At 41.3% G+C, this 24,136-nt stretch overlaps 1 protein-coding gene across 3 annotated transcripts in view; it reads left to right on the top strand.

The window, feature by feature from the left end:
- Positions 1-24,136, top strand: part of KCTD1 (potassium channel tetramerization domain containing 1) — a 122,203-nt gene that overhangs the window by 50,228 nt on the left and 47,839 nt on the right. For 2 of the 3 annotated variants that reach the window (XM_069853989.1, XM_069853991.1), the window contains exons 3-5: positions 10,373-10,517; positions 12,797-13,102; positions 15,305-15,523. In XM_069853989.1, the coding sequence (XP_069710090.1) occupies positions 10,373-10,517; positions 12,797-13,102; positions 15,305-15,463 (610 nt within the window). In that variant the 3' untranslated portion in view covers positions 15,464-15,523. Of the gene's footprint in view, positions 1-10,372; positions 10,518-12,796; positions 13,103-15,304; positions 15,524-24,136 lie in introns of those variants that run through there. The other variant, XM_069853990.1, reaches the window with a different exon arrangement.

Below are 24,136 nucleotides of genomic sequence, written 5' to 3'. Positions count from 1 at the left end.
ACCCACCTCTTCATTGTGTCTGCTTTGTATGCTTTCATAATATCTGTATTGCCTGTCTCAAAGAATTTATAGTCTAGGATGTTAGCCTGGAAATACCATTTTCAGTCTAGGTGGAAGAATCTGTGAGCAGGTGAGCTGAGAAGTAAAGCAAAAAACAAATGTTTGAGAGAAGTATAATAAATGTGTTATTTTGTAGCTGCCTTTGCAGTTTCTCTCATTTTAATTAAAGTCAGATTAATAGAAAAAGAACATTATTAGGGCAGCCAGAGCATCCTTAGTTTGTCATCTTCGTGGTGTATGGGTAGCAATACCATCTCCAGTACTTGATTGCCTGCTGCTGTACACAGAGAAATGTGTTGTTTAATTAATAAACAGGTCATCAGCATCTCCTGTTCCTCCTCAGTTCATCATGTGTCCTTGGGGTGTGTTTTTTGTGTGTTATTTGAGTTCTGTTCTGAAGAGTCGTTCTTGCATGTTTTCTTTGCAGCATTCTTTAGTACCTTCTTGCTTCACTCAAAGGAGCACAACAAAATAAGTCAGGTATGCTCAGTGGCAGCATCGCACAGGAAATCTGACACACACTCAGACAGAGTTCATTTCTCCACCGCGGTCCCTGTCAGCCTTACGTGCATTCCCTTCTTGCAACCTTCCTCATCCATGAAACCTTCTACTCCTTCAACAGATGAGCCAGGGGTGACGTGGGCTCTGCAACCCTGGCCTCTCCCCAGATTGCATGCTGCCTGGATGAGGATGCTGTGGGTCATTAAAGGACAAGTCTAAAGTGCAGAGGGAAGATTGCAAATGAAAGTTGCCAGAGCATCTCTAATATTTCATATATCTTAACTTGAGGAGCTTGTTTTGACTACCTTAATAACATTCTTTATATATGTATCTTTTTCATTCCTCTGTTTTTGAAGGGCTTTAAAAAAACAGGCTGAACATCCTTTCTACCTTCCCTGGCAAATTTGCCTTGTGACAGCCTGAGCCCAAGTGCAGCAGCAGGGCTGAAACCTGTTAATCTGCTTTACAGGCTTCTGCAGCACAGCCTAACAGTAGCAAATTGTTGTTCTCTGTGTGAACTGCACGTGAAAAGGATGTTATGAACTTTGCAAGTGACTTTCACAGGTATTTATTGAGAGTAGAATAGTGGGGATGTTTAGGAATACTTTATTCCATTCTGGGGCCTGGAGGACAGTGTTTTCTGGGCGCGCAGGTTCACCATGTTTAATAGCTAAAGGTTTTAGAAGCCTTTTGTCTATATAAGTTTTATTCATTAATGAGAAGCTTTTACTTAGGTTTTAATGTAGAAGTGGCCTCTTTCTCTCCTGAGAAGCAATCCCTGTGGGATTCGCTTTATAGCACGCAGAGGTTAGCTGTACAGTCTCTTGTCTTTGTGGGCTGCTGTGCAGGAGGAGTTTGTGCAACACTTGCAAAGGCAAGGGCAAGTGTGTTCTTGTCCAGTCTATGGAAACATGTTGTCCTTTCCCTTAGAGGAGGCAGCAGGTAACAAAACAACACCGGATTTCTGGCTAAGTAGCCAAAGTTGTGAATATCTTGGAAAGCTTAATTCATTATGGTGGCATTGCAATGATTGTCATTTACAGGAGCACAAGCTCCAGGCCTATGAAGTAGGTTCCTAAAGTAACATTCTGGAAAGGGGCAGAGTGAGGGTATTGTAGCACTTCTTCCATAGTATATACATACTTAACTGAGATATCAGGATGTTGAGTTTGGATCCAGAACTCATTTTTCTTATAGTTTCCTGAGGGTTTTCGTGGAGAATCTCACTGTGTTTCTTAATTTCCACTGATACCTATGTGAAATTTTGATGTTGAGCCTTCTTGAGGGTACAGAGGAAATACTGAGAGCTAACAGTGGTTTGAATGAAATTCATGAAAGCTTCAGGGGCAAGCTTGGTGTATGAAGGAATACATCAAAGAATTTCTGCCATTATTGGTGTTTGGTTATTTTGGAAGGGTATTGGTGTTTTGGTTTTTTGGTTTGTTTTCTTCCCCCAATGTCCAGATTTTTTGAAAGGGAAATGGTTCTTGTAGCTTTTTAAAGCTGCTTTTTAACAGTGTTCTCTGTCTGTTGGATTCTGCATTTACAGATTTATCAAATAGGACTTTGAAGATAGGTTGCTAACTAGTCGTTTTCTTTTTAAGAAAAATTGCTAGACTTGAAGGAGAGTGGGTTGCAGCTAAGATATTTTTGCTTTTTACTTAAACATGATCCCAAGACAAGTTCTACTTTATTATGTTGCTGCCTGCAAAAGGTTTCAATGTTCTGAATATATGGATTATCATGGCCTTTGGGATGTTGTGCGTTCACCAGTTTAGCTACTTTCTGGCTTTTGGTATTGAATGATAAATGCTCCTGTTCTGCTCCTATCCTCCATTATCTGTACTCACAGCAAACCTGGCCATCTTAAACATGATTAAAATATAATTCAAAAGTTATTAGCTAATTATGACGCAAAGTACTTAATTTGCCATTGCACCTTAATAACTTAAAGGTACTCCTGATAACTTGGTAATAACCGTATCGTAAGCAAAAGGCCACGGTTGCTACTAACTTAATAGGCAGCTTCCCTCAAGATAAAACATAAATAACATACCTCAATGAAATTGGATTCGAGCTTAGTAAAATTATCTTGGCAAGCAAAGAGAATATTTGTTAATATTTCTGTGAAATGTTATCATTGCCAAGAAAACTTGGGTACAAAAAACAGAGATGGAAAAAGTATTTGCATGGATAATTGATTTAACATTTCATTGGTTTAAATGATTTTAGGAAAAGTGGGTTTGATATGCGCTAAAAAACGAAGAAGTTTTTAAGGACTTATTTGCAAGATAGCAAATGCTGTAGGAGATGTGTAGCTTAAAGGCTTGCAGTCTGCTTTTCAGTAGATCCAGTGCGTGAGTGAGCCTGAAAAGAAGAGCGAGGTGAGATGGCATCATACAGTATAAAATACTGGTGATCAAGCTGCAGCAGGGGAGCTGTTGCATGTTGCTGCTCTTTGCCTGATGTCCTAATAAATGGCAGAAGCAAAATGCCTCTTGTGATAAGAGGGATGGCGGCAGGTATTTGTAGCCTCTGCTTTTGTTCCAGGTCTCCTTCATTTGTCACGTGGATTGGGTTGACCAGAGAGCTAACTGGTGGGAGAAGTGTCTTGGTGTTCTAGAGGGGCTCTGGTTCCACTCTGTAGATAGTGGTTTGGCTGAAGGGACAGCTTATTTGGTGATTGCGAGGCTTAAGTTTTCTGGAGACAGGTCTGCATGGTAGCAAAAGGATTTAAGGGATCTGGAGATAAGGAAAACTGTGAGAGTCAGGGATAGACAGAATGTCTTGGGGAGTGTCAATAACTTCCGTGTCAATGGAAGAAGCTCACTTTGCCAAAAGTGATGAGGATTGTAGAGGAGAGGATCCTGGTTTGGGGTAAGGGAACAGCTGGAAAGCAGAGGGCAGACCCCTCTCAGCCTAGAGGTTCAGGAGATTTGGCTGCCACAGTATTGAAATTGCTTTTAAAGCATTTACCTGCTTAGCTTTGTGTGAAAAGATGCACATTTGGGTTGCAGCCTGTTCCACTTATCTGTCTATATCTCTTTGGTATAGCAGAGCAGAGAGAGAAGGTATATGGTAAACAGAAACTCCCTGGCCCATCGTCTGCAGTCTGGGGATAGTGTTTTCCTGGCCTCACCCTTGCTGCTGTTGTGCGGTGTGGGAGAAGGTTTCCATCTGCCCACATATGCAGTTTTCTAGCTGTGAGTTAGCAGCTCTTGACATCCTATCCCAACTATTTATGTTTTTATTTTCTAAAATGTCAGCATTTCTGCAAGTGCCATTTGGGTCTGAGTGGTCCTGAATTTTGGAATGAGTGTTGGAACATGCCAGGAGGAGGCTGTGACAGAGCCCATTTTTTGGCCTGCTTCTGTTGGGTGTTCAGGCACCCAGCACCCACCATAAGGCTATCAACCAGTATGTTATGAACACAGGGGGAGTTCCTGTATTACCTGTATTTCATAGTGTAATTATTATTTCTGGTGTGAATCTTCTGGGTTGTTAGTTCACTTGTTTAGCAGGAAAATACAGTTTATAACTTTTCTTAGAAAAATTTCCTTTTCAGATGGAGATTAGGGTGTTGCTCTGGGCTTCAAGCGCTTCAGCTATCCATTTTTTAGTTTACCCCAAAGTTTCTTGTAGACTCACATAACCTCTTTTGTTCAGCTGTCATTTAGTTACACATCATCTCCATGCTCATCTGCAGCATAGAAAGCTATACTTTGCCCTCATATAAGTAGCATTCCTGCAACATGACTACACATTGTTGTGCAATATATTCTTTTCCAGTTAATGTGTCGGTTTGTCCATGTGGGTTAGATCCAATGGCTATTAGTTCATTTTGTACTATGACTGATTTGCTTTCATCTCCATTCCTGGTACTGCCTCTGATCCGGCAGGTTATAGCAAATCCCATGTTTTTTTTTTCACTGATGCGTTCCCTGATGATACCACCTCACTCATCATTTCAGATCTTTCCCATCTGTTCCTCACTCACTTTACTGCATTTAAGACTATTCACCCCTTCTTGTCTATCTCAATTTCTGCTGAATGTTTTGTTAGCCCTCTGAGCTTACCCTTACCTTTTCTTTCCATTCCATGCCTGAATGACAATCTTAAGATGTTTGTGTTTGGTAGGAACGGTTGGACTCGGTGATCCGGTGGGTCTCTTCCAACCTGGTTATTCTGTGTGATTCTGTGATTCTGTGAAATGATCTTCATGTAAATGATTCAGCTCTTTAATCTTTAGCAAATATTTCAACAAAGGTTTGACATCCTTCTACTCAGAATCTGGGATTTATCTGTTCTTTAAAATGCTATGGAACATTTTCTTTTAAATCTCATAAGAGCTGGTGTTTTAATACCTCCTCCCGAACATCTTTCTTGCTATGTCATTTTGGCTCCTATATAAATACCATTTTTATAGAAGGTTTAATGAGATTTGGGGTTTTAATACATTTTCCCCTGTTACCTTTGCTTTATAATCATTGTATTCATCCCTTTTCTGATAACGTAGGAACTGTCTATGCCAAGGAATTCCTGAGACTCATGGACATGAAACCTTAAATTAAATGTAAGGAGGAAGAGATAAGAACAAATTATAATAGTGCTGAGAGCAAGAGATTACAACAGGGTATTTGGTTAAAATGCGGTTTTCATAATATATGTTGCAGAAAATTGCAAATGTATTCTGTTATGTTTATAAGCCAACTTTTGTTATGCAGAGTTATAAAGATTGCTAGGTACTAAGTTGCTGTGGATCCAAATGGTATGGAGTATTCAAAAAGGAAGAGCAGGTTGTTACTGTTAAAGCGCTCCTCTAAAGAAAAGAGTAGCAACCTCATCATTGTGCATTTCTCCCTGACGTGGACACCTCATCAAATGTACTAGCTTCTAGGGGACAGTGCAAAATTATATAATTTAGACATACAAGGAAGTAAAATTAAATAGCCATGATATGCGAATACTATTGAACAGATATAATTTATAATGGGCTCTTATGCAAATTGCCTTTGAGCACTTATTAATTTCTTTCATTTTCTTTTACTAAAGACAACGTGGACTAAAAAGTCTCAGAGAGAAAAAAGAAAAAGTAAAAGCCTATTCTATCTCACTTTCCACACACCCCAGAATGTTAAGTAAGCATTCCCATTAGCCACATAAATATAACAATGTGATAGTAAAACTTGCATTCATTTATCCTTTTAAGAGCCAAACCCCTACTCACTTTGCCACGGTGGCTCCAACCAGGTAAGTAAGATTTCAACTAGAATACTTATTCTTTGCCATGTAATTTATTATTGAAGGGAGAGAGATTTGTTTTCATGAGTGTTTTGCCAGCCACTGAATATCTTACCTTGGTGGAGTCCCGATTAGTTACTTGACCTGCCATTAGCATGGGATTGCGGGTGCCAGGACGTCACCAATGCTCCTGCCACTGCACAGTTCTCTCATCAGGTTATTAAACACCAGTTGTTTTCTTCTCTTTTTGTTGTTCTATGAAATACAGAGTGCTGGGAGAGCTGACAACTTAAAACACTTGAAAATAAATTATTGCAAAAAAAAATTCAGTTTAGAGGTTTTGACCTCTGATGATAATAATAATAATATGAGAAGTAATATACTAAATATATTCAATAATACAAAATCTGTGTTTTCTCAGGAAAAAAAATACTAGATTTATTTCTACCTTAGACTGAAAGTAATGCAATATTCTGCATGCCTGCAGACATCAAGGCTTGCTGCTTTTCCATGTTACTTGTATCTCTTTGATTACAAAAGGGAAGAATTTTAGCTCTGTCCACTGAAGCTGCTAAAACAACCTGCACGTTTTCTTGGTGTTAAGTTGTGCAGTAGTTGACTTAAATAATATTGACCATCATGTCCCTAATTATTGCTCCTTTCCCAGATTCTCAACAGAGGCAGAATATACTAAAGGGAAATATTTCTATTTATGTGTATAATAATATATGTAAATATTTACACACTGAGAGCGCAAACACTATGTATACAATTTTGCTGCAGACTGAGTATATTTTTATGCTTGACTAACAGGACTTGTTTCTGAAGAATCTGAAAAATCCTGTAAGCAATGTCATCTTCCTGTGCTAGCTTTTTGGTCTAGAAACTTTGCTATGGAAGTGCTGGTCTGTAGGGAGAAGGATCCCTACAGTGTTTTATAAAAGTAAGACATCGATCTCTTCCATATCCAGTTGTTTTCTCCCCACTAAAACCAAGCTTGCAACTGTGCGCCTTTTGTGTCCTTAAAGGAAAATGAAATTCTCTGTCCAAAGCTGAGTTTTCCACTGGTTATATTTTCAGCCCTTGAAGCGTTCGATTTCTGACAGTGGAATATGATACTTAAAGCCATAGACATTAATTATTACCCACTGGAGGTCACACTTTCAACCCATGGGACATTAATTTTCCTGATATACAGAAAATTCCAGCCTGTTAGTTTTAATTAAATATTTCAGAAATGCATTTGCTTGTAAATGGACTAGTTTCTTATCCTTTACCCTTGATATTTGGCTAATTCTGCGTATAATTATTAGCTTATTTTGCAAACTTCTTTCAAAGCACTTTCCTGTTTGGAAGTCCATTCAGCTGTTACATATTTATCTTTTAAGAAAAGAAAGTTTTTGCCAGTCATTGGCCAACGTTGTCAAGAATGGGATGGGGAAAAACATCGTTCAGATTCTCTTGGGAAATTAAATTATAATAAACAGGACTTAGCAGTCTGTTCCCGTGCAAGCAGATTGATGCCACTTAAACATTTAGAATTGCAGTGTGAGGCCAAGAAGGAGTAACAGTGGAGCTGTGAGTGACAGGGAGGATGGTTACTCAGATTGTATTGTATAGAAACGTTGCCAAGCTAGGCTCAGCAGAGAGCTTACTGCTGAGCTTCACAGGAACCCAGCAGTACAGGAGGAGGCTGGAGAGCAGCAGCATTGGTTGTACACCACATTCTGGCTGGTCGTTCCCAAGATACTGTCATAGCATAGCCTCCTCCACTGGCTGGTGTAGCTTAGGAAAAGGACCATGTCACCAGATGTGTGTCTCATATTGTCTCAAGTCTTTCCCTGGAGGCTGTGAAAGGGAAAAAGGCTTTAATTTGGTTTACAGAATTTTCTCTGCTGGGGGTCTACCCCTCCAAAGCTGTTCTAACATGTGAGAGTGCAGCTGTGTATTGCAAAGTGATCCTGGGAGGGGAGTGGGAAAGGAATTGGGACTTTGCAATTCCTTGGGTTTTTCTGCTGCTGCAGTGAAAAACAGCGCTACACTAAGGCAGCACTTTGTTAACTCTTCCAGCCCAAACCCAAGGCCTTTCAGGTCCCCAGTAGCACTCCTGATGGCTGTATGCTCTTGTCAGCATTATGGTTTCATCAGAAGGCTCCATCCTCTGATACTATCTTGTTCTTCTCCTAAACAATTAATAAAATGACGACAAAAAGCCTAGAGGTTTAAAGCATGTAATTACAGTAGTAACTTAGAACTAGGAAAATGCTGCAGAAACCAATTACAATTATACATTTCAGTAATTACTTATTTGGCCAAGTGTATATATATTTTGTGTGTGAATTCCATGATAGATTCCAAGATGACATCCTTAAGTACAGGGGAAAATTAATGCTAAATGCCAAATGCATCCATATTAGACATAAACATTGCTCATCCACTTAGTGAACAGGAACTTGTATTTTACAGCCTGTCACAGCTTAAATTTGAGCAGTAGGGCAGGCAGCAACAAGTACCCAAGGAAGAAAGCTTGAATAGTTCTAAGGGATGGCTTTGCAGAAAAGGTATTTTGAACCTGATCATTCTGCAAAATGTTTTTCATTCCTTATATGTTACATACTTTATATTACTTGAATTGATTCAGGCATTTCCTAGAGAACTTTAAACGACCAACTGAGGTTAATGGGTTTTGTTTCTTTCCTTGTCTCCATCTCTCCCAGATGGTGAGAAAGAATAGATGAGACTTGTATTCTGTTCACAACTTATTACTGGCTGTACTACTGATCCCCTGCTGCAAGCACAGACATCATTCCAAGCTCCATTCGGGTTGGCTGTGCCTTTTTTCCAAAGGGGAGTGTGTGGCTGTGGTTGCCATGTGATAAGTGGGCATCTGGAGCTCCATCCCTCTGTAGTTCCCCAAGACTCCACTGCAAGCCCTGCCATCTCCTCCTTTTGGAAACTGCTTCTGTCTTTTGCCTCTTGAACCTTTCTTGGAGATCCCTTTCTGTTTGCTTGATGGATGGGGCATCTCTCAGTTTGGGGTGCTTCATGCATCGAGGAGGGCTGATCACCTCTGAGGTTTTGGTGTTTCTTTCCTACTGGTGAAGAATGGTTATTTCTTCACTTCTTTTATAACAAAAGTACTGTGCCATGACTGTTTGTTGTGCTTGCAGTATTGTTTTTGTGAGAAGACAGATTTGTGCCTTAGCTATGCCACAAACTGAGTTCAATCAGAGAATGTAAGTGCCTGTTGGTCCTCTAGCTCCATGCTGATGCCCAGTAATACTACTGTATGCTCTTTAATAACTTGCAGAGGTTTTATTGTGCTGATTCCTGAATCACATTGTCTATACTGTGACAAAAGCCACAGGCAAGTGGGCCTTTGCATTCAAATAATAAAAACACAGAATCTGCAGAATACTGCATAATGTAAAGGATTGTGGCAAGGCTCTGAAGTCATGTCCAAAACCACTGGTAGTATTTCACATGGAGTGTCTGTGTAATGTTTCACAAGTGAGCTATTTCAGGAGAGTTTTGTTTATAGTATACAGTTCTTGAGAGGGCCAGTGTTGGAAAGAATAAAAAAGTATTTCCACTTTGCACATACAGACATATGAACGTGCACACAAAATCAAACCTACAGTCGCTCCTGCTGATTTCATTGGGAAACAGCCAGTGATTCAGGAGCATTTTGCAAACACCTGGTGCAGAAACTTAACATGTATTTCATGTTACTCTGGCAGGGTTTTGTTCAGAGTTTTCAGCCCTTCTTACTGCTCTAGCAAAAGTAGATTTGTGGGGCACACGTCTAGAAAATGTGTGTTTATCCAGCAGTTTATGTTGCAAGAACTGTTAGTAAGCAGAGGCTCTCTAGGTGGCTGCATGGTTCTGGTGGTCAGTAGGTGATCTCTGTCAAAACTGAGGCTTTTTTCCTGATTATTTTAGTGTGCTAATTGGTAGGTGCTACAAACAGTTAATTTTTATTGTGAAATCATTACCTCACATTGAAATGCTTTGGATCCCCAGCTGCATATTCCCACAATGTGCTGCTCCCTCAGTTGTGCCTGTCCAAGTGTTGATTGCAGTAAATGGCATCCAAAAAATGTTCTGGATTTAAAAACAAACAAACAAGAAACAAGCAAACAACGAAAAAACTTTTCACAAATGCAGTTTCCAAACTCAATCAGGTTCACCATGCAGTCCCCCAGAAAGCAGCATGAAATCAATCAAGGGGGTTAGTGCTTCTCTGGGGAACAGGATCTGCTGATGGGGAGCTATCAAGAGAGGTGTCCGAAATAATAGAAGAAGTGTCATCTCAAGACATGGATTTGGGCAGTGAGGCTGGTGCAAGAGGCACCTGTTCCAGCTGCTTGCCCCTCCACCTCCTCAACCGTGCTACTTAAAAGTTTCTTAGGCCATGCTGGGAAACACCCAGCTTAAATCATGGTTTCAAACCAGCCCTTTTCTTATGAGGTGGAGCCGTGGTGTGGGGTTTTACAGTATTGGGCCGTTTGAGTAGCTGCTGAGCCAAGCTTGGTGTGACCTTGCTGCTTGCCTCTTGTTTCCTCTCTAGAATCGGCCGGCTTTTCGATGGCACGGAGCCCATTGTCCTCGACAGTCTCAAGCAGCATTATTTCATCGACAGAGATGGGCAGATGTTCAGATATATCTTGAATTTTTTAAGGACATCAAAACTCCTCATTCCTGATGATTTCAAGGTGAGATTTCAAGGGACTTGGGTGTTTTGCATGTGTCTTGCTAAAGCTAGTATCCAGCATGTAGTCAAAGCAGAGCTGAGATGGGGAGGACAATGATGTTTGATTTAAAGTATATGACAAAAGTAAGCGTGAGGTTGCTAAAGTGGCATTTGTCAGCCTTTCCTAGAGTGGCATCAATAATAATCTTTCCCTCCTGGCTACAGCATGATGGAGCAACCTTGCCATGTTTGACCTAGGGGAGTTAAATATTGTAGGATATTAGTGGAGATAGAAAGAATGTTACAATCTGGAACTGTTCATGAGGTTTGCTGATTACTTGTCCTCTCATCCACTCTTATGCTTCCCCTCTGACTGCAGCAGCTCCAGCTTCTACTCCCATGCTGATATTCAGAGTGGTGTGGGAATCACGATATTGACAAAATAAACTACGCACATGGTAATATTTGAGCATTAAATCATAAAATATTTTCTATCTCAGACTCCTGAATGCACACTGTGAGTTTAATTTTAGAGTTTTAGAGAAGTCAGGGATGAGTAGTTCCACATTTATTATTTGAACTTTATTAAAGAACATGGGGATTTTTTTAATAACAAATTAAATTTGCGGTAGTTCACCACGTTAGATACTAACCTACAGAGGTAGGGCTTCAGATTCCATGTGATATTCTGTGTTTATCCACTCGTAGGTATGTGGATGTATATGTGGTGTCAGCGAAAACAGTGCTGGCAACCACACTTGGAATCAGAACAGATCTTTATCACTACTTAATGAATGCATATTAGCGTAGCCAGCAGTGCCATTAGTTCACCATAGGAATTACAGCATTTCAGATTGAACAGGAGAGGTGATGAGGAAGGGTTAGAGCAGTTCACACTGGTGTGCAGTCTTTTATCCCTCATATCTGAGACAGATTTTCAGGTGTTTGGGTCATAACAACTGTGAGGTTGAGCACTACAGCAACTTTTGAATTACCTGCTGTAGGCACATACTTACTTCTCCCATGCATGACAAGGATAAACTTACTTGAATAATGTGGGAGTTTGCAACTAGCTGATACACATCATATCCCTCTTTTGAAGCCTTAGCATGGCTTTGTGCTGCTCTCTGCACTTGTCCTGAAGGTAATCAGAAATATAGAGAAAAAGGCAAAGCCACCTTCCATGCAATATTAAGAAATTATACATGTAGAGCCTTTTAAACACATAAATACACTGTAGCTGTGTTGAAATTAAAAATGTAACTCCTGGCAAGTTTGCCAAACTAACATCATGTTCAAAGGGGTGTCCTTAGTTATGCTTTAAGTTGTCCAAAAGATTAGTGCTTAAAATGAACAGTGGTCCTTGTTTCTTGGAAATATACAGTTGAGATGACTTTTTTGTTACACTTTAAATGTAAGCAGTATTGTAGGCATGGTTTAGGTGTCCCATTCTCATAAAGCATTCTGCCCGTAGCTCAAATGCAGGGTCACATTAACTATTATCAGCCTTCCTGTGTCATCATTCTGCTCCCTAATGATTATATATTGGTTTTTTTTCTGTACTAGTATTTTCCAAATGGTCTTACAGTCTTAAACCTAGAAAAAACAAGATTATTATTTTTTTCCAATTTAAAAAATGGCAGTAAACAGACTCCAGATCATCAGTTCTAAATTACTTCTGTACTGGTTATGCTTAGAAATGTGTTCTCTCTGCTATGGTGTTTCAGAAGCTGTAGTAAACAATACTGTTGGCAAAATGGGGAGGTATTAAAAAATACTTAATATTTAAAATGCAGTTATATGTGCAATTCATTATGCAAATATCTGAATCATTTTACACTTAGAACCATCATAGCCTTCCTCATTTACATTCTTATACCTGTTACAATGCCTGCTAGTATTGCTGTAAGTAGCAATGGATCCTAGTGATGAATTTTCTGAATACTGATTGAATTCTGTTCCATCTGTTCAATGAGGTCATTATTCTGTGACATCACTATGGGGATAAAATACTTGAAAAAGTGGATTTTTGCCTGGATTGTTCTATAGCAGAATGGAGCTGAGCAGGCATATCCTCCCCCTCCCTTCCTGAATGCTGCTATACCCAGTCTGTTTCAAGTGGCTGATGATTATTTTTTGCTTGCACTGTTATTTTATTACACCTTCCTACACAGTAATTATGAACTTTGTCTGAAGGGCTCCAGATCTAGAGCAGTGTTAGCCCAAACAACCATGTACATTAAGTGGTACATTAGCAATGCCTCTTTCTTAATCGTGCGCAGTAATATATATGTCTTTCAGGACTACAGTTTGTTATATGAAGAAGCAAAGTATTTCCAGCTTCAGCCCATGCTAGGAGAGATGGAAAGGTGGAAACAGGACCGGGAGAGTGGCCGCTTCTCAAAGTCTTGTGAGTGCCTGGTGGTGCGAGTTGCCCCGGATCTTGGGGAAAGGATTACACTGAGTGGCGATAAGTCATTGATAGAAGAAGTGTTCCCAGAAATCGGTGACGTGATGTGTAACTCTGTCAATGCTGGATGGAATCATGACTCGACGCATGTCATCCGATTTCCACTGAATGGATACTGTCACCTCAACTCAGTTCAGGTAGGAAGTCAAATGTGCATTTTTTACAAGGGAGCCTGCCGACCAGGTTATGAGTGGGTTGACCCTCTGCACCATCAGTGGAGCATTTTGATGAACTAAACCAGCTGGACGCTTTGAGCCAGTTATTTATTTCTGTGGGTCAAGGCTGCTTTCTCAACTTAATTCATACATATTCACCAGATCTCTTTGCAAGCAAACTACATTAGTGTTAAAAACCTGGTTTAGGTAAATGTTTGCCTTAATTTAAAGATATTGTGTATTTTGAGAGACATTTTTTGGAATTTGAATACAAAGCAAGCATTCAAGCTTGCTTCCAGTCCCTTCCCCTGCTTGTTATAAATTTTATGGATTGATGAGGGGACACAGGGACATCTCAAACCAGAGAGGGAAGGTTCCATATTCCCACAGAGCCTGTGTGAGAGATCATCAGGAGCTGTGCCTTCATCTGAGAAAGGTAGTGGAGATGCTGTGATTTACCAGAGTCTGCAGGAGTTCTGAAACTAAACAGGAAGAATGAAGGAGCAAAAAGGTGAAGGCCTGGTCTCTTGTTCTGAGGAAGAGAGTGAAAACAGGAATTAATGTGTGAGAGATGACTGTAGAATAGCACTGGCCAGCTGCTGGAAGGAGGGCCAGACATCCACAGAGGGAGAACAGAGCTAGCCTTCCTCCTCCTGAAACAGGACCAAGTATTTCTGGAGAAGAGAGCAGCCTGCAGCCACAGGAGAAGGCACCTGTTGGACCTTGCTTTTGTAAAGGGGACTTTGCCTTAGCTCCCTCTGCTACCATCCAACTGGGGCATCTTAGGATGGCTTTGACCCTTCCAAAACACTGTCAGGCAAGGTGTGTAATGTGAAGGGTACAATAGGAGACGAGTTATTACAGATGTAGTTGAAAACTGGTGTGTCATTTTTCCAGTGTTACCCAAGTCTTTTGTGTTTGATTAGAGACTTCCTTAATAGTCCTTGAATAAATTACCATATACTTCTTTCTTTGGATGAAGACAATGTGTTCAGTCTTCCTCCTTCCTGAGGTTACAAAGGCATCTCTGCTTATTTGAAAGACACACATCTTTTTCTGTGGTCTAAAATCGATAGCTGTTATGTAAGGAAATGTCTGGGAGAAAAATGCAGGTAATTTCTGGAATAACTATAATAAACTTATAACTTACAGTGTCAAATGTTTTATCCTTTGGTTAAAAACAACCAACCTTGCACACCTTTCACCACCTAGTTAGCAAATTCTGCACAGCCAGCATTTTGGAGTGAGAGCACTTCACATCTGGAATTGCCAATAGCACTATTGATGATACAAATTAGCCATGGTTGGTTATTTTGGAAGGACATTTGCCAGCCTGACGCAATGCGTGTAAAGACCTGGCATGTCTTGTTTTAAACGTTTTTAAACAACAGCTGACTTCTCCCCCCACCGCAATTCTCTACAGCTTTCTGCCACTCTGCATGCTCTTGCTGTCCCAGCACATGTGCAAAAGCCAATTTGCTAATTGGTGAAAGAGCTGCAGAAGGCTCAGTAGACACCTGGTCCCAGCACAACCCCTGTGAGGTCTGGTCGTGCTGGGCAGAGGGTCCTATGCCCTGTGGGGTGTAGGAGCATCACCCTTCCACTGGGGCTGGTAGACATCACAGCTACCCCTGGTGAAACCCTGGAAGTGTCTCCTTCAGAGGTGAGGTGAAAGAAGCCTGGGCAGCAGAACAGATGAAGATAAAAGTAGCAAAGAGTATAAACAAGGGAAAGAATGCCTGAACAGACTTACAAAGGGATCTGAACAGGCTGGATTGATGTCCAGATGCTGGATTGGGGACAGTTAGTGGATCTGTGTAACTACTTTTGTTTCCTAGCTGGATCCATTTCAAACCAGCATTTATCATCCTTGAAGAGCAAATAGAATCATAGAATCACTAGGTTGAAAAAGACCCATCGGATCATCAAGTCCAACCATTCGTATCAATCACTAAACCATGCCCCTCAGCGCCTCGTCCACCCGTCCCTTAAGCATCTCCAGGGAAGGTGACTCAACCACCTCCCTGGGCAGCCTCTGCCAGTGCCCAATGACCCTTTCCGTGAAAACGTTTTTCCTAATGTCCAGCCTAAACCTCCCCTGGCAGAGCTTGAGGCCATTCCCTCTCACCCTGTCCCCTGTCACGCTATTTATTTAATTATACATGTGTTTCTCCTTTTCTGCAGGTACTTGAGAGGTTACAGCAAAGAGGATTTGAGATTGTTGGCTCATGTGGAGGTGGAGTGGACTCTTCCCAATTCAGTGAATACGTACTGAGACGAGAACTCAGAAGGACATCTCGTGCACCCTCTGTCATTCGAATAAAGCAGGAGCCTCTGGACTAAAATGGACATGTTTCTTTATGCAAAAAAAAAAAAAAAAGGCAAAGAGAGGAAAAAAAAAGGGGGACGTTTCATGTGCAGTTTGGACTCCAAACAAGTCCTGGAACTAAAATTGAATAAAAGACACATTTATATCAAATATAGAGACCACACCTGAATTCATATGGGAACATTTGGAGTAGTAGTAATAATAATAACCTCAAGGTGTAAAAGAAAATACACACACACACATATTTAAAATATGTATGTATATGTATGTATGTACATATATATATGTATGTATATGTCAAAGGGTAGGAAATGCAACAACAACTAAGTGATAGATGAAGTTGGTGCTGTGATGGCCATTAAGTGTCCTAGGCCTTACTCGGGCCCACTTAACGGTGTACAAGCCATTACCACTGGGGGTACATAGGCTACTCTTCACCCATTTTCCATTGCCAAACAGCCATCCACTTTTTAATGTATACACCTTGACTCAACTTGACTCAACTTGATTTGCATATGGAGGTTTCTGTCTGTCTTTTTTAGAGGTGGATGGGCAGGTGTTCAGGAGACAACCATCCATTACATTGGAAAGCTAGTCGACTGAAATTTTAAATGTAGTTTGTACAGAAGTCGCACACTTTTTGTCTGCCCTCACAGATGTGAAAGGTTAACTTTTTTTTTTTTAATGAATTTTTTGTTGTTTTCGTTTTGTGTTTTTCAAAGGGGGCCAGAATAATTAATATTTGGTAGAGATGCTCTGGTTTGAATCTGCTGCTTTCCTACAATTTTTTCAAATTTTATAATGTATTAAATACAATAAACTCTGTTTAAAATAATGAGGGTCTGGTTTAAGCCAACAGAAGCAGAGCGGTGGGATTTAGCTCACTGCACTCTAATATGTGGAGGAGCAGCCCCTTTGGCAGGCAGTGGGCAGGCAGTGCTGCCTGCACGTGATGGAGTGAGTTAAAGGCAGCAGGTGCTTTTGCGGGCTGCTCGTCTTCCTTCAGTGCTGTGTTTTTGAGCTTTGTCCCACTCTGAAGAGAGGCTGCTGGTCAGACTTAAAAATAACACCATTTCAGCTTAGGGAAACTCATCAAAAAATGACATCTGGTTCTGTAACCTTCAATGTCCCAGTGAATAGTTGCATCCTTCCCTCTTGACTAAGGAGTTGGCAGCTTTCACTCTCCAAGCCCTTGTCCTGCTGAGTGTTAGTCAGCCTGTTTGTTTTTAATGTTGTTCATTTCCCTCCTTTAAAGCTACTGTTCTGCCTAGAGAGTGAGATGGTCAGCCCCTTGTGTTATGCCATTGGCGATGTTGCTCTTGATAGCAGGCAGTAAGTCAATGTCCTGCATTAGACGTCCTGCGAGTTGTTCTCTTGCAGAGTCTCACTGAGGCCACCTCTACAGCTGCCTAGTTTGGACTGGTGAGATTTTGCAAAGGAGCCACATCGTGATACCACTGCACAGACCATTCACAAGTTGATGCTTTCACCACCTAAGATGCACCAGCAATCACCACCTTTCCTCCAAAGTATCTTCTTATGCAATATTCCAGATTATGACTGTATTCATCTTAGTATGGAAGTTTCTATCGATGCAATGGTGCCGGCGTTCCACTCATTTTGGTGACACTTTGCTATTTATTTAAGAAAAAGAAAATGTTAAATACATGTATCAAGGTTTTTAATATAGTCTGATAACTCAAAACAAAGCAACCATTTTTTCTGGTTTTTATTAAAGTATGTCAGAAGGTGCACTCAAATAACTCCTCTGGCGGCACATATCAATGGTTTTGAAATTATTGAAATGTGGGAATGGGAAGGGTAGGGGGGCACTCAAAAAATTCAAGTTCATTAAGGGGTTATTAGATCTTCAATGTGATGCCGATTTGTCTATTCACAGTACTGAAACAGCTGCCTCATTGAAAATGTTTTCAATTAGCAGCAAGTAGTCCTCTTATAAAATAAACAAATGCTTGCTCTTACTGCCCACAATTTGGTTGTTAGTTTGCACAGAAGTCGGAAAGCTAAAACTCTGGGAAATAAATATTTTTAACAGATCTTCAAACTGTTAGAAGTGGTATGAAATTTGTGATGTTGGAAAAGATGCAAGCCCCTATGAGCTGGGAGTACATGGGTACCAGCGCAAGCTGGCGTGATGTTTCAGAGACTGCTGCAGAAACCCTCCCTGTGCTTCCAGGTGGAGGCTCACTTTCTGGGACCTCCACAGTGTATCCAGGGATGTTTACGCTTTCTGTTAAGCCCAAAGGTTCTCTTATATCCAGACCTGACCTGCTAGCCACTGTGTTTATGTACAGGTACGTGCTCTGGTGCAGGCTGGAGCTGGGGAAGCTGCAGCTCCTTTCCCTGCTTTGCCAGCAGGTACCTCAAGCCTTCCTGGCCAGGAGCATCAGTGGCTCTGAAATTGGCCCCCAGTGCTATCAGCACCCATGGCACTTGCAGCATTCTCACATGCTGAGAGCAGGGAGCTTTGCCACTAATGGGTTTTCATTGTGTTGCTCCCAAAGCCCACAGGTTGTACTCAGCTGATGGTTTCTCTTGCTCTATGTCCAATTCAATGAGGCCAAGGACACCTTTGTTCTCCTAAATCCCTCGCTGTCTGGTCAGCCTCCCACCAAGCCTGTGTTTGTTGTTAATGGAGCCAAAAATCACCCAGAGACCCTGAAAGTAAGTGTTGCTGTAATTACAGTGTGGTTATGGAACAGGAGGTCATGAATGAACAAAGCAATGGCTGATGAAAAATGTGTGCAGGAATAAGGTTGGTGTAGATTTTTAGAGAGCAAATGAGAGAGATTAGTCCCGTTTGCAGCTGAGGCTTGTAACTGTGTTTGCTAAATGTTCTTTAGAAAAACTGATAAATAGACAAAAGAGTGAGGGAAACCAAGAAGGACCAGGTTACAGTCAGCTCTCTTCTGGAGATTAGCAATTTTGACATGTACAATAGTTTAAATTTATCTAATTTTTTATTGAAAAATATGACTTCATTTTATGCTATCAATCAGTGGTGCTGTATTTAACAAGAAGAGGAGGAGCTGCAGTGAACAGTAGCTACCGATGCTGTATTTCAGGAGTTTGGTTAAGCAGCTGCCAAGAGAACTGCTGTGGACATGCAGAGATTGCAGATGCCACCTAACACCGCTTCCCACAGTGAGACACAGGCAGAGAAAATGGGTCTTCACCCTTTCTTTTGCCAGTGTGAACGCTGGATTTCTGTAGTAACTATTGACTCAGGGTTTAATTCTTCTCCTGTTGCCTACTTAATGTACAAAACAGCTGTGTAGTGTAAGTATGGATTTTGCCACACTTGGATGAACCTTTACACTGTGTGTCCTGTTGAAGACTGAGTTAATTTGCTCTGCTCTGGAGGAACTGAAGTCTCATTTGGTCACTAGGTTAATCTCTCTTTTCAGAAGCACTACTTGTAAACAAGCACATGCTATCTTATTCTATCTGCAGGTACTTATTGGCCAGGTAGCCTGGCCTGGGGAATGTTTTTCCTTTCCATTGCCACATGTCTCTTCTCAGTGCTTGATTGACACAACCAGATATAGTTGAGGCACTGTTTTTTGATGCCAAATAGATCCCCATAACAAAATCCAATGGTGCCAACTTACTACCCTCTGAAATTATGAAAGTTGAGCTGCCTTTTCAATTATTTTTCTTTATGCTAAACACACATGAATTTCACTTTGAAGAGAAACATTTTGTTCACAAGCATAATTTTTTGCAGCAACCTTTAAAAATTGATTACTAATTACAGGGGTTTACTGTCACCCAAGTAACTTGTCAAGTGTGGTTTTCTATAATGTTTGCATTTTAGGAGACTTGGAGGAGGAAGGGCTTGATTGGGGAGCGCGAGAAAATAATTTTTATTGACCAATGGTCAATTTTTCAGATAAATAAAAACATTTCTTTCCATCTGTCATTTCTTGACTAAGGAATTCTATATTATGAATTATTTCTAGGGACAACTGGTATTTGTATGTAGGCATTCTTGCTGCCTGAGGTTTATTTACAGTGGAAATGAAACCAAGACATCCTCGGGGCCTGTAGACCAGTTGCTTTTTCTCAGACTTCAGTTCAAGTGGTTTATTATTTCTTGAGGGTCTGGAGGGATCGCCACCACGAAAAATCAATACGTTGCGTCAGGTCCTTGTGTTGGCTTTGGCTGCTACCTCATTGATCTGGTTATTGAAGACCCTGAAACTGATATAGTATTTGAGGTCCTTCATTTGAGACTGAAATTGCTTATTCCTACACCTCTTCCAAAAAAAGAATGAGGCAGATAGCACACAAATTCATGCCCTTGTAAGCTGAGCTAGCACAGCTAGCTGGTAACCAGGCTACTATTGTCCATGCTGGGGGGTAAACACCAGTGCCAACCTGCCAAAGAATCCTCTCTGTACAGGGGTGAGCTCCAGAAATCGAGGTATCCTCTGACAGTTGGGAAGAAGTCTACTTCTGCGTGAATTGATGATTTTTTCCACGTGCTTGTTGGCTAGTATATTAGAGTCCCCTAAAATAGTGGAGTCTATTACTTTTCAGCTGATATCAGATATTATGGGCCAGATCCCATGTTTTGCCCTCTGTATTCATGGTGAATTTGCCCCACACCCAACTTGTAAACTGAATTGCACGTTACTGTAATTTGGAGATTGTGAGAAGATGCACAATTGGTTGTCAGTATTGTTGCATTGACAGCAATTGTACATTATCTTTGTTGTATGTTGCTTCTCAAAACCAGTTCTTTCCATTGCAGATCAGAGGAAACATAGTTCAATCAGCTCTTCTCTCTCAGCTCAACTGAAACGGTGTGTCCACAAGCTCTTCCCTATGGAGATACCATTGCTGTGTGAAGGGCTTGGGTTTGTGCCCCCTGGGGACTGCGCTGTGTTGGTGCCCTCACCCAGCCCAGCAAGCCCCATCCCCTGCTCCTTGGAGCTCTGGCTTGCTGGTCTGGCAAGAGGCAGAAGGAGATTTGTCTTTGTACTCCAGAATCTGGACTGATAAATAATCTCACCAATGACCCCAACTGGTCTTTTACCTTCTATTCTATTGTGTAGATCAACAGTGTTGTCATTAATTTTCCTGAGGAAAGCACATAGTGCGGGATCACTGGCCTTGTTGCCTGCTCACAATTAGGATGCAATGTAAAGAGCAGGGTAGTGACCGGTTGAGTGCACACCTCACTTTGTGCATTGACTTCAAAGCTACATAAGCCGAAGTCCCCAAAACTCATACACGGCACTCATTCTGGTCTTAGTTCAGGGGGCTTTGTGGGTATTGCCAGTGGATGGTTGATACTTCATTTGACTAACCTCCAAGCAATTATGCCCAATAAAAAAAAAAAAAAAAAGACAAAGCAACTAGAGTGTGAACACTAGTTCTGAAGATCTTTAGCCATGATTTCACTCATCCCTGTCATTTCAGATTAAAATACTTCAGCTCAAGATGGCTCACAGTAAAAACATTTATTGGCAGATACATAGCAAAAGTAGCTGTGCATTTCTTTCCCTCACTTTCGCCAGTTCAGGAGTTTTGTTTTCCTTCTGCTTGGGGCTGTGCCTGGGCAGCTCCAGAGTAATAGTTTTGTCCCTGATCCAGTGCTCAGTCTCTTCAAAGCATTGTACAAACCTTCAATTAAGCATCTCTCTACCTGTAAGGGAAGAAGGGAGCAATAGGCTCATCTTTCAGCTGGGAAGGCTGAAGAGGCTTGGCTTTCAACCACCCAGGTGGCAAAGCTGTGCTTCAAGAGTCATGCTCAGCTGCTACCATTTTACAAAGGCTGGAATCGATGTGCTATGACACATGTTTTTTTTTTTAATGCTAAGGGTTGCAAGCTGTTGAAGCAAATACAAGGCATCCCTGAGATGCCTGAATAAGCTTAAAAAGCAACACTGCACTGTGTTAGGCTTGATGTACTTTGAGGATTTTTTTTTCCTAATTCCTTCCCAGGTGAGAGAAAAATAAATGGAATAAAATTCCCTTCGCCTTTCATGTTTTAAGTAGTGTCTGTTGATGTCTTCATCGCCTCGCTCTGGTTCAGCTCTTCAATAGTGTCTATAATTTTCTGTTTGTGATGTTTTGGCTCCTTACCACAGAACTAGGATATTATGGGGCCAGAGGAAGGGAGGAAATAGCAACAAAAAAACTCCAGTTTAATTTGTGAAAGAGCTTTGGTTCTTCACATAGTAATCACAACAAAATCCTGATGCATACCAGGATGATAAATAGCAGGAAAGTTGTTCGGTTGTGATTGCTGAGATGGGGCAAGGAATGGCTGGCTCCTGGCTTCTAATGCTCCATGATAAAAATGACAGCAGCAGGAAACTGGGGCTCAAACCCTCACGGATTATCTTCCTCCTTAAGCCCCTGCTCCTCTTTCTTACAGTTGTAGCCTTTAGAGCAGTAGTTTAAAAGCTGCGCTATCATCTCTGCCACAACCAGTGCAGCTATTCCAGGAAAAAGCTGCTTGGCTTAGGGACAGCTGTGCTGCGGGAAAATTCTCTTCTGATGCATTATTGATAGATGTAAGTTAAAGCCATAAAGCTTGCAGCTTTATCAGGCAATATCTACTAAATCCTGGAAGCATGTAAGATAACCTAAATGTAATCTACTTCATACCAGCTCCTTCAGTGATGGATAGCACAACAAAAGCAAGACTAATGAAAAATTAATGAAAACAGTTACTTCCATAAGAAAAATGATCTGTTTTCTCCCACCTTTGTATTGATTTTAACTGGCCCTGTAATTGGAAGTGTATAATTTTTTCCTAAGGTAAAGAGGATTGAGGGCGAGGGGGAGCGAGCATATAATTCTATTCATGTTTGTGACATACTTTCAGGCTACAAAAACAAAGCATTTTCCTTAGGATGTTGAAGCTGCCTATGAATGCAGACTTCAAGCACATTTTCTCAGCTCAGGCAAACTGCCATGCTGTTTGCCTGAAACCAGATATTGCATGAGAAGAGTACTTGGAGTACTTTGAAGGCTAGTAAGAAAGCACAAAGAACTAATGCTGAAGAAAAATCAAATACGGGGCATGTAACCCAGTGGTTTAACGTATTTCATGTATTCAAGTTCACTCCTGCCTCATCTGCTGCTTTCTGGAAGGGAAAAATCCTCCAGTCACTTTTTGGAGAGTGAATGAATGTCAGGCTCAGAAGGGGATCTTCTCTGTGACACCAAACCATTTGCACCATGTGGGTCATGCCCTGGCTTGGCAGTAAATTCACCTCCACATACAGTTTCATCACCTTCTCACTGGCAACTTTAAACACAACTGCCTTTTCCCCTAAACTTAATAAAGCATCTGTATGTTTCCTCCATAGAATAGCAGAAATCAGTCTGATCTGCAACTCTGCTACAAGCTTTATTTTAATTTATTCTTAAGTTTTCACCTGCTTAACGTTAATATATCCACTGAGCACAAAGGGAGATAAGACATCAGTCAGAGTAAATTATAGTTTGTTTTGGTAGGGAAAAAATGTATTTCTCAAAGTGTTTAGGAAATGTTTCTTTCCTGTTTCCTCTTGTATATGGCGTGGGTCTTGTCTAATCTCTTCCATGAGAGCTATCAAAGACGTGATATGGAGTTGTACTGTGAGGAGGAGCTGAGAAGCAAGGTGTTTCTGCACATACTCCTAGTAAATATTAGTCTTTTTCTAGTGTCTTTTAGCTAGAATTCCTTCATTTGAAACATCATCTAGTTTTTAACTCAAAAGATTTGACCACATCCCTGGTTCTTTTTTGCTGTTGTTTTTCTCACTGGTCTGATAGCCGCTGCAGTACAATGCAAGTCATTAAACATTAGGGCATTTATCTGTCCTCAGTGTTTGGCTTGGCTTTATTTTTGTTGCAGACATCTCAGTTGGTCCGGAGCAACACACCAGTAACGCAAAAAAACTTCCAGAGGGCAGCAGAGATGGCTGTAGAAGTGTGTGGCCAGGCCAGGAAAAGCACAAAATGTTACTGTAAGCCTAGTGCTCCCAGCAGCTTGAATAAACCAGCAAGACTTGTTTAAAACAATTACTCTGGGGAAAGCAGGCTGGCGAAGGGCATCAAAGTCTGTTGTGGAAAGGCACAGGAGCCTCCCAGGGCTAAGGGTGCTGGCAAAGCACAAAGGGGTGTGAGCAGGGCTAGCTGTGTCCCCGAGTGAGAATTACTGCGCACTTGAATAGTTTAGCTGGGTGGAGGGCTCAGCATCCTGGGTTCCATTCCTGCCACTCCATGGTGCAAGCTCAGCTCTGCAGGAGTAGAAGTACCATGTGGAAGGAAGAACGCTATGCAAGCAATGAAGGGTCTTACTGTGGAAAATGAAGCTGTAAGTCATTAGAAATGGTTAACGGCGAAGTCATTAAGAGAAGCACCTAGGCTGGACCGCTGGTCTGAGTCCAATGGCATGAGGTTTAACAAGGCCAAGTGCCGGGTCCTGCACTTGGGGCACAACAACCCTGTGCAGTGCTACAGACTAGGAGAAGTCTGTCTAGAAAGCTGCCTGGAGGAGAGGGACCTGGGGGTGTTGGTTGACAGTGACTGAACATGAGCCAGCAGTTTGCCCAGGTGGCCAAGAAGGCCAATGGCATCTTGGCTTGTATGAGAAACGGGGTGACCAGCAGGTCCAGGAAGTTATTCTCCCTCTTTACTTGGCTCTGGTGAGACCGCTCCTC

The sequence above is a fragment of the Phaenicophaeus curvirostris genome, chromosome 3 (assembly GCF_032191515.1).
Source record: "Phaenicophaeus curvirostris isolate KB17595 chromosome 3, BPBGC_Pcur_1.0, whole genome shotgun sequence".
In the NCBI taxonomy this organism is placed as follows: Eukaryota; Metazoa; Chordata; class Aves; order Cuculiformes; family Cuculidae; genus Phaenicophaeus; species Phaenicophaeus curvirostris.
This window is presented reverse-complemented; position numbering and strand designations above follow the sequence as displayed.